This window comes from Glossina fuscipes, unplaced genomic scaffold (assembly GCF_014805625.2).
Source record: "Glossina fuscipes isolate IAEA_lab_2018 unplaced genomic scaffold, Yale_Gfus_2 262, whole genome shotgun sequence".
Taxonomy (NCBI): Eukaryota; Metazoa; Arthropoda; class Insecta; order Diptera; family Glossinidae; genus Glossina; species Glossina fuscipes.
This window is the reverse complement of record NW_023998605.1, coordinates 114863-126194: the sequence shown is the minus strand read 5'-3', so window position 1 is coordinate 126194 and position 11332 is coordinate 114863. Positions and strand designations below refer to the sequence as shown.

Sequence of the window (11332 nt, the reverse complement as noted above, 5' to 3'; positions counted from 1 at the left end):
CGACCACTCCGTTTACAGTGAAAGGTTGGATTACCAATATTTAAGACATTAAAAATGATGGCATTGAGAGCATTTACAAGGATGTTGCCTTTGTCGAGACTTGACCGCCATACAAGTAATGTCTAGCATTGAAATCTCCCGCTAGAATCACATTTTGTTCATCACCATCAAGAAAGTCACAAAATCTCTGAATTCCATTACGAAACAGTTGTATATCCAGACTGAGTGGAAAGTAGCACGACATTATGAAAAGATTCGGTTTAAGATTCATGGTTTTGATGATGATAATTTAACAGCAGAATTGTAGGAAATACGTATGAAATTGACGTCTTTGTTGACTAGTATACTAATACCACCATAACCATCATCTCGCCATTTGGTGACTGAAACATAATTAGAAACTTTAATTTTAAAAAATTGTCATTTTTCAGAAAAACTTCACTTAAGATATGGAAATCAATATTATTCGAATTTATGTAAAAATCCAAAAGTGGCAAGTTACATCGAACTTTTTGAATATTACATTATAAAAGCAAGATCATATATTAAATTAAAAAGAAACCCCAGCGGATTTACTCGTAGTACTTTATGTTTGATCGTAGCGAGTATTAGTACAGAGAGACATTTTTTCATCAAATTCGTTAACAAGATTCTAAAGGATACATTCTTCAAGCGCAGAAGCCAATCTAATAATTTCCAAGGAACGCAAATTGTTGTTCGAAATTATTGGCTGAGGTTTTTGAGGGGTGAGTTGAGAGAAAGTTTGGTGGGTGAACTAGAAGAGCTGGGAGAAGGTTTGGAAATAACAGATTTCCTTTTAACGACCACATTAAATTTTTGCTTGGTAAAATCTTATTTGCGTTTTCATTATCATACTTGCAGACGAGTTCTCCAATGGACGGAAATTCTCGTCGTAGGAGTCGTCATCCAGACAATGAAAGTAGTTGAAGAATGTTTATTGGGGAGATTTTTAATGCCCATAATTTTGTTGATATTTAATACCAGCTCCCTGTTCGTGCAACATTTTTTTAGAGTATTCAATCTGAACCACAGGGCAAACTCGTTGCTGCACACTTTTCACTTTGGAGACTTCCCGCAGTCTTTCCTCCTTCGCTTTCTAGAACTTGGACACATGCCCATATCTGCCGCTCGTGAAGCATTGCTTTAAGGTGGATAGTAAGTACTCCAGGGGCAAATTACAAATATTAAATTTGATTGCTTTCGGGAGAACCTTCCCCTTAAAACCTATTTGGATGCTAGTGGTTGTAAAGAACTCGTCTTTGTTGTTAAGATTTTTTCTTCGAAACCTAACAGCAGACTTAATAGGAATGTTGGTGACGGCTTTTTCGATGATCTCGTTTTACCTGCATTCGACCGGGAGATTCCGAATTACTCCAAATCTTTCCGTCAAAGCTCTCGGAATATATGCTCTTACGTTCTTTTTTTTTAAATTATCCTCTTTGACGAGCAGCGCTGAAAGCAATTTAGATCTGCCAACCATTTTTAATTCTACTACGCCATCAATGTTGGAAGTTTTTATACAATCCAAAAAAAAAGGTGCGAGTTGACGTTCACAAGTTTTCCCTCACCATTTTCGCAAATTTCAACAAAAACTACGAAACTGCCTTCCGAAAGATAGTCATACAAATTGGTATCGTGATTTGGAATGCCTTTGCCACTCAAGGCCTTTGCCAAGAAGGCTTAAATAACTACCTGTATCCGGAGCACTATTAAATCTTTGGCTATAACTCCTCCTTTGAGATATAGGTCAACATCATCCCCGCGCATTCTGGATCTCTTATTATGCTCATTCGTATGGAAATCTTCAAAATCGTCCCTATCCGGGTCAATTAATTTTGCCCCGTGTCTCCATAGCGATTCAGGCTGATGTTGTTGTAGCAGTTATCTCGGGGAATACTTACCAAACCGGATGAAAAACGAAAAAAAATTAATGTATATATATATCTTTTTTTTTCTTTTAAATTTCCAAAATTTTCTTTCCTTTTTTAAACTTTTTTTTCACATCTTTCTTTAAATTTTGTTTTTCTTTTTACTAACACCGATAAAACACGAAAACAAAAAAAAAATTGTCCAGCCGCTTGCCGAAAGTCAAATGGCGTGTTATTTTTAGTGTTGGCGTCTATCCTTTTAAAAACCAGCGTAACAGTAACTGTGAGAATTTTTTGTCATTTTTCTGTTATTGTTTTTGTACAATTGTTATTGTTATTCCCTTGGTCTTTCGACATTGATTTTTGATTATTATTTACATATTAATATGTTTTCACAACAAGCAAGCAAGAAAAAATGTTAGTAGCACGAGTCAACTTCTTTAATATATATATATTATGCGAATTCATGATATTTTTTTTGAGTGCGCTTAAACTATAACGCACAGAATTTTTATCATCTTTTTCATAACACAATAAGCAAGTCGAATATGACTACTATAAACTTAAATATTCAAATTTTTGCATAGATGTCAAGTTCCACAACTGCGCCTTCGTAAATTGCAGCGATGGTTTCGTTTATTGAGAATAAAAACACAATCGTCGCTTTAGACCATCGCGCAATCTCTTGGAAACATTAGCACATTTTGAATTGAGGAACTTGGTTACAAGGCACGGTAGGATAAGCGTCGATATCAATGTTATTTCTGAAACTTTGCAGTTTTAAACCGTAGTCAAATTATTGCACAATTTATCAACTCTGGCAACGCTATTTCTCTAGAACGAAGAAGTTATTGTAACCGAAAAAATCTCCATCGTTATAAAAATTATAAAAATTTTCCGGGGCCTTGGCTTTCAGACGCCAACCTTTGTGATGTACCATTGTGTACTTAAAAAGATGACATGTTACGAATTAAAAAAAAATCAAACTTTTTAAAAAAGCCCAGTTAGTCTCAACGAAACAGCATAAGCATCTTGGCTGTTTTTCAGAGAGAAATATTTAAAAACTTCTAGCTAGTAAAATAATGGACACAAAAATAAATATACTCATAATTTTTTGGGTTTTTCTTTTTTTTAATTTTATGTAAATGTTTCAAAAACTTTTTATTTATTTATTTTTTAACTTTTTAATTGCTTTTTTTTAATTTTTTTGCAATTGTCCACTTCCTACAGCTTCTTTGTGTACTAAATAAATTTTATACTCATGTTTAATTCGTCGAATTTCTTCAATTCCCCAATTTAAAGACTAAACTATTTATTTATGCTATTTAAGAAAGGAAATGTAATTTTTTTTTATCCCTTTTATTAAATTTTTTTTTTTTCGCAATTGTTAACTACCTTCAACATCTGTGTATGAATCTAAACAAAATTCATCACCTTTTCGATGAAAATGAACACAATCCATCACCTTTTAGATGAAAATGAACAAAATCCATCACTCTTTCTATGGTAATAAACAACAACTCAGAAAATTCTCCACACAACATTTTTATTTTGCCTATGCTATGTGTTTCATCCTGCTGTAAGGAATTTTTTCCAAAAAGCTCAGATTGATATGTAAATGGATGCATTTATTTATTTTTTTAATGAAATTCTTCTTATTTGGATGGCTCTTAATGAAACTGTTTTACTTGCTTGAAAATACCTTAACATTTACAACTGGAGCTAAAGCTGTGCTTATAGTCACGAGCTTTCATCGAGGAAAACTTTTAGCATAGATAACCGGTATGGGAAGCTTCTCTTGTTCCCTATCACCAACTTCTTCAAGAATTGTCAATTGTTTGTAATATCTTACAATAAAGGGCACATTTTTGATAAAACCTTCATCTTGGGCCGTATTGTTTAATATCATATTAAGAAATAACCACGAAAATATGCAGGTTCGGAAATCTACGAAAAATTCTTAAACTTCTTTTTCCTGCTTTTTTTTCATGTTTCATAAACTGTTGTGAAAAATTTAGTAGTTCCGCCGAAGTACTTATGAATGCAGGTATACGAACATTTATGTTCTACGTTTACTGCATATTTTACAGACTATTAAAGATTTTTTTTATTTTTCTTTTAAACTGGTATATTTTTTATTTGGTTATCCATTTGCTTCACAGTACTATACAGAACAATGAACATCAAGCAACTAAACAATAAAAATAAATAATTGCATACATACTAATCAACAGTTAATAAAGGTTTGACAAACAAATGACGAGACGAGAGAAGCTTAATAAATATTTCAAAAGCACAAAACTGAAGGCAAAATAAAAACTGAAAGCTTTATAAATGATTAATAAGTAACTATGATAAAGAGAAACGTTTTGGTAATAACTCTCCAATGCTAGTGCAAAGGACGCGGTATGGTGGTAAATTGGATTTGGTGACATACAAAGGGAAATCTTTCTTAGCAAATTCAATCAAGAATTGTCGACAAACACCACATGGCGTAGTAAATGAGTCCTCCTGCAAGGCGACCACAGCGCAAGCGACAAAGTCACGTTTACCTTCACTGAAATTAATGTATGGAATAGAACCGACAAAAATTGGAAGTTCAGATATCATACCTTACAGCCTTTGCTGCAGCTGTACGTTCGGCACATATACCAGCAGTAAAAGCTGCATTCTCAATATTACATCCTGTGTAAATGCTGTCATCAAAAGTGCGTAAAGCAGCACCTACTGCGAAATTGCTGTATGGGCAATAAGCACTTTTGCGAGCTTCTATAGCGGCTAAAATAAGATCTTGTGTAGGCGCATCTAAGGAATTCTACATAAAAAATAGTTTCTAATTAATGCAAACAAAGCTTACCTAAGGTAGAGAATTCTTTAATGTTGCTCTCATCTCTAATACCGTTTACGTGGCATTTGGACATTTCGTGCAAATGTATTAAAACATATGTAGTAAATTTTTTTGTACGAATACCTTTTAAACAAATTTTGTTATAAACACATTTTATACAAATTTGTTACTACTTTGGCTATTTTGATATCTCAGATGTGAGCTTAAAAATTCGTGCCAGAATACAAAAAAATAAATAAATACATGGTTGCAATAATGAGTATAAATTATGCGCTAAGCAGACAGATGGAATTGTTAAAAATATTTTCGGGAATCTGTGCTGATCTCAGGTGTAAAATTTCATTTCTTTATATTTTGCTTAAAACTGTTCAATTTTGTACCAGCCAACTAAGCCAGCAGTTATTTATGGTTCTTAGTAAAAATTTTAAACTGTTATTAGTTGAATATAGAATATTGATTATAGAAGGAGTTAGGAGTGAATTTTGTGGAAATAGTGACATATTCAATGTGTATGTCCTTCATTTGTTTCTGAAAACCAAATATCGTTGACGTTACAAGTGTAGAAAGCGAACACGTCCAAGTACATAAGTAGTTTGTGTTGAGAGGAAAGAGCATATCAATACGATGTCAAATGCCTGTTGACATTACTAGAACATGATAATTTCTGCAGGTAGCAGCCATTTTGTATTCACTAACCTGTATATTTCTCCCCAGTTCACAAAACGCGTGCCCCTTAGAAAACTTGGACGTGCCTTACCAAATAGTTAGAAACTACTTTCCAAATAAATCAAATGATTAAATTACAAATGGGAGCACTTTAAAAAATTTAATTTTTGTTTTTAAACGCGGACTTGTCGGAGTCCAATTCTTACTCTCTTTCTAGCTCTTTGTCCGTACTCATGCCCATGCACCGCACAAATAAAGGTTCCACCAAAGAAACCAAAACAAAAGTGCAAATAAAAGGCAGAAAAAAAATTCTGCTGACACGAGAAAAGTTAACAGTATGGTGGTTTAAGGCAAGGAGAAAGCGAAATTATGCAAGCTGAGCATAATAATCCATAATTTGGTTTGATGTTGAGCGTGAATAGATCAATTAAATCACGTTCATCGAATTCATGGAAAAGATCTCACAACATGTGCCGTAAGTTCTAACAAGATTTACTATTTTTAGAAAACAAAATGGAAAGCAGCTGCTCGTAAATATCAAATGATGAAGACCATACACAATTCAATATATTTTTGCCTCTTGTGTGTCTGTATTTATTAATATATAGTGCTCAATGTCTCTTTTTTTAGTCTAAGAATTCAATTCATTCATTAGTCTAAAATTAAAATAATAATATAATAATAATAATAATATATATATATATAATAATAATATATATATATATATAATAATATATATATATATATATATATATATATATGTATATGTATATGTATATATATATATATGTTATATATGTAAATAATTACTTTCTGAACTTTCTGTCAAACTCTATTTTCTTCCTGTACATTTCAATCAGTTGTTAAAAGGGTTTTATTTTTTTCTTTCTTCAATAAATAAATTTTTTAGCAACAAAACTATGTGTTTTGGCAAGTGGAAGAATTTATAGGCTTATGACATAGTAGGGATGATTAGAGGTTTAAATGGGGTTAGCATTTGATGAATGGCAGTTACATCCGCACGGGGAAAAGAATTTTTGAAGGACAGAAAGGCAAAAGACCAACTAATTAATCTTATACTTTTGACTTGTTTAAGGTATGCACGTGGTAAAACAGTGCAAGGGAAATGAGGGATATTTCATGTGATTTCGGCAAGGCGAGTTTCGGGAATCAAATACTAAGGTGTCTTACCTCGCATCATAAAATTTGGAGATTTAATACGAGAATTAAAAATAGCAGGAGTTAAAGTTGAGGAAAATGGGACATAGACTCAATTGTTCGTGTCACCTCTAAGTAAATGTGATGTATTGTTAACAGCAGCTCAAGACATAGATAGCGGCAAATTAAGACTATAGAAAATCATTATTAGAGTAACTGCATTCCTCTTATCATAATCTTGCCGGATGTCTTCGAACACATTGAGCATAGTCGCTGCAGCTAAGAATAAGAGAACGAAAACGTAATTGGAAACGCAGCAAAGGGTCCTAACGAGTGTATATTCACATAAGATAGAGGAATCATCCATCACCTTGAAAACTTCGTTCTTACAGCTAGTTGCATGCGTACGCCGGCAGGCCGAGTTTTCTAAAGAAATCATTGCGATTATAAAAAATAAATTATGAACATTCGGTTGTGTTATATCTTATACTTGGTGAATATTTTATATCCCTACGTCATATAAAGATATTATAAGCGGCTAATAGTAGCTTGTGAATGCTGTCAGAAATAATCATGCACTCTTGAAATCAACAGAAATATAACTTTTACCTGACAATCCTCAGAGTCAAGCCCACGCGTTGGCAAATCGGTCGCATAAAAATAAATTTTCTTATAATAAAAGTACGTCAGCAAGCTTGCGTAAGTTTAAATCATTATAGTCGTCGTACATATATAATGATATAAAAATAATGTATTAAATTAGAAGAAAAACACAGAATTGTAAAAAAAAATGAAGATTGTTCTCTTTATATTGCAGATTTTGAGGTGCAACAAAACCAATAGTAGACAAACGAACGCCCGCAAAACTTATTCTAAGAATGTTGGCGCAATGTTAATTGAAATGAAATGAAAACGAAACTCTACACGTCAACCTTCAATGTTTATTAATTTATTTTCTTTTAAAACTACAACTACTACTTAACACTACAAAGCAAACGACAGAACCTTAAAACCAATTTTTATTAAAAACCAAACTGCGAAACGTACTATGATCGTTCCGATGTTTGTCGCAAACGAATACAATCACCTGCTAACTTCGACCATACCGTTACCGTCTATCATTAGAAAGCGAGAAGTTCCATTGTGCGCGCCGCCTAAGTCAATTGTTTTTATATAAATTTTGTTATTATGGAGATGGAATTGTAATTTAATTTAATGAAATTCAAGATTCTTCGATGACATCGCGACAGACTGGTTCTTGGAATAGATGCTAGATAGAATCAAGGTCGTTCACCCTTCGATTTTTGCACATTTGAGGACGTTCAAAAGGAATAGTTGATTTTTTTTCCAAACGTCTGGACAGCCACAATATTGCAGCTTAGGCGAACCATCTGAATATGGGTTAGATTTGATTGGCAGAGATTTATGTTTTTTGGGAAAATTATAAAGAAAAGAACGCAAATTTTGGAGACTATTTACACCTCAGGAATTAATCAAAAGGCGTCGACACCAAATACAATGATACATCATGGCACAAGCTTAGTTCCTTCTTTTTATGGGAGAAGTAAATAAGGATTAGGAAGCAAAAGGCTGCTTTGTGTCCGAAGCTCTATTCTATTCTTTTAGTCCTACACTGAATCAACCATAATAATAACCAAGGCATCTACAAAATCATCGACTTCGCCTTAATAGGTCAACAATATGAACAAGCGTCAGCAAAGATTTAGTTTGTTTAGCTCCACAATCATCGCCGCCGTAGCTTTAGGTTCATGTTTACATGTGTGTACCCTTTCAATCGGTACAAGATGCTCGTTTATTTCCTGTCATGTTCGCTGTATGTTGTTAAATAAATGAATGCATAGAATCATTATTTTTTCACGATAGTCGAAATAAACATTGTCTTACTGTCAGACCAAATGTAAAATTTAAATGTCTTTAAATGTATCTTGCAAGGCATAAAAATGTACGACACCAATTACATCTGTTAGTCATACAAAAACGACAAATCCTGTGATTACACAAACAAAAAAAAGGAAAATAAACAACTTAAAATATCATAGGCGGGCAAGGTCAACCACGAAACATTTTACCCGTGTCGTTTAATGAAATTCTTTACTTATTTTCATAAAATATAAAAAATTCTATCTTCCTTTCCACGCAAAGGATTGTCCCAGTCCTCATTTACTCTCATCACAAAATTGGACCATTTTTGCAATTACTCACTATAAAAAAAAAAAACCTTGTGATCTAATAAGTCGACTTCATCCTTTCAACAATGAATCCACTTAAATACATTGAAAAATGTTTAACTAATAAGATAGATAACTTGTAACATGTTCGGATATATTACAAAAGAAAAATATTTATATATACACATATAAAATATACGCTTTTAAACAAATTGGTTTAATTTATATGATATTAAACTTACCTGTAGGGATCTTGTAACTCTTCCGTAGCGAAGTTTAAATAACCACCAAAAACGATTAGATCCGAGCCATATTAGCCACACCGGTAGAGCGAATGTATTGTTTAGCTGAATCAACTAAGCAATGGCAGCGTTCGACAGAAAATAGCATGGCAAACGAAAAGACCTGAGTGGTAATCACGCATCTGAAAGTAAACTTACCTTTTTCGTTTTTCAATTGATTTCGGGTCGCGTATACATTAACAACATTCAGCATTGGTTAATAACTATCGGTTTTTTTTGGATCACGTAAGCAGCTGTTAAATGCACTCGCTCATGTTTGTCAAATTACGCGAATGCCTGCTCAAGCCTGGCATTAGTATTGGTTGTTTAGAGTTCCATTTATAAGAGAAAATAGCTGCAATTGAAAATAAAATATACTCCCAAAAAATGCTCACTTGGTTGAATCAAATCAAAAAATTAAAAAAAAATGATTCACGAACCAAATCAAAACAAAGCAGACAAAAATTGAACTAGCCACAGAAGCAAAAATTGAAAAAACGGAAAAATTTTTCATTAAAGACTTTTTTATTATTTCTGTAGTTGTGCATATAACATAACATTCCTTATCGCCATAATCCTTTTAATCTCTCTCACGGGCATAACGTTTGCGCGCTAGAACGTTCACAAATTTATACAGGCATGCCGTACCGCATGACATTAAAAAAAATTAATAAAACAAATAAAAACGATAAGAAAAAAGATTTGAACTTGAAATATGTTAAAAAAAAATTGAATAAAAGATAAATCAAACCTTCAATGAGTTCACACTGTGTAATCCCGTTTGTAAGCTCTTCTGTCCGTCCTGTACGCCATTCGCTAGTTCCCTCTTAGTCCGTCAGTAACCATTCTCAGTCCTCCTACTTTCAATCGCGTGTACACCCACTCGTACTTCGTTTCAGCGGACACATTTTTAGCCAAGCACTTTCAATTTTAATTTTTATTCTTTTTGTGTTTTCAACGACTTAAACATCGATCATGGCTTTGAGAAAATGTATGAAAATATTCAATTTGGACTTTGTTCTAATTATACATTGGTTTATGATCGGCTTATAAATGAAAAACAAAATTTATCTTTTTTTCTTTTTACATAAGTTTCAGTGGATATCCAAAGCTAGGTTCTTAAATTTAGCTTACCATTACATAGATTTATTACAGGACTGAACTCGATGCCTTCCTTACCCACGGCATATTGTGATACTGTGTTGTTTCTAACTTGGAATTGACGATAGGTATCCACAGATCTGGTGTCGTTGCCTTCGTTGATTTATGGATGGTCCGGAAAGTTGTTGTTGTCGAACGAGGATTGATTTTGATGGAATAAAAGCGTCGCTGAACGGATTGTAGGCTTATATATTTCCAGCCGGTTGCAGCGCAGGAGGGTTAATTAGATTATTTCAACTTAATTTTTGATAATGAATGCATGTCTTTACTGTTATTCCATTATCAGTTTATTCTTGGTATTACCTCCTTTTTTTATTTATATCTATTTGGTTAGGGACTCGCATTACTATAAGTTCGCTTATCAAATGCTAACGCAGCTTCCTGGTGCTCCTTTATGCACATTTATGAGGCACATGTATATGGAAAAACAAACACTCAATTGTTTTACTTCTATAACAGATGTATGCAAGTGTCTTATCATACTTTAGTATTTATAGTTAATTACTAAAAGAGAATAGTCTTTTTTCTGTTCTATCAAGAGGAAGTTTCGTTTCTTTATTTTGCAACAAAAATTTTTAACGTAGATTATGTTTGTTTGTTATGTACTTGCCGGCTTTTAGATTGACAATTTTTCATGGCAGAGGTTGAGAGAATTCAATATTATGCTTTAATTAAATTTTACTTTCACTTTTAACTTTTTTAACTATCACTTTATATTTAAACGCATAGGCTAAAATAGTTTATCTAAAGCAATTCTTTAAATCTTTTCCATACTTGCTTCTTATTTATTTTGATTTGGTTTTCAGGCTTGTATATTATATCCAATAAAAATAAACTTTATATTACTTGTTATTTCTGTTATTGTATCCCCTATCCGAAATTAATATTTCTGTATATTAATAAAACACAAAACAGCTAGGATTTCTTTTTTTATGTTGCATTTCTGTCTATTTTTCCTTTTTTGTTAAATTCTTTTTTTTTTGTTCTTCGCAATCATTTTTTGTTTTACAATACTTGAGAAATTGGCAACCAACACGTTAATAATACAATATTATTTTAAATAAAAAATGAGATACTAAAAATGAAATGCCAGTTTAAGTATGTCATAGGTAAATCGCGCATATTAAGCAAAGTTGCTTT

At 32.6% G+C, this 11332-nt stretch overlaps 1 protein-coding gene across 1 annotated transcript; it reads right to left on the bottom strand.

Moving 5' to 3' along the window:
* Nucleotides 1-4020: 4020 nt before the first annotated feature.
* LOC119642832 (cytidine deaminase-like) lies at nt 4021-5068 on the bottom strand. Its single transcript, XM_038042117.1, has 3 exons — nt 4747-5068; nt 4502-4694; nt 4021-4446 (listed from the first exon to the last, which is right to left on the bottom strand). The coding sequence occupies exons 1-3, from the start codon at nt 4808-4810 to the stop codon at nt 4239-4241; spliced, it is 465 nt and encodes a 154-aa protein (XP_037898045.1). The 5' UTR covers nt 4811-5068; the 3' UTR covers nt 4021-4238.
* Nucleotides 5069-11332: the final 6264 nt, after the last annotated feature.

Bases quoted from the DNA above. Each gene is read 5' to 3' on its own strand.
- LOC119642832 (XM_038042117.1), bottom strand. From the start codon at position 4,810: ATGTCCAAATGCCACGTAAACGGTATTAGAGATGAGAGCAACATTAAA. The intron at 4,695-4,746 runs GTAAGCTTTGTT...AGAATTCCTTAG, and splicing joins TAAAGAATTCTCTACCTTAG to ATGCGCCTACACAAGATCTT. The intron at 4,447-4,501 runs GTATGATATCTG...CATTAATTTCAG, and splicing joins GCTGCAGCAAAGGCTGTAAG to TGAAGGTAAACGTGACTTTG.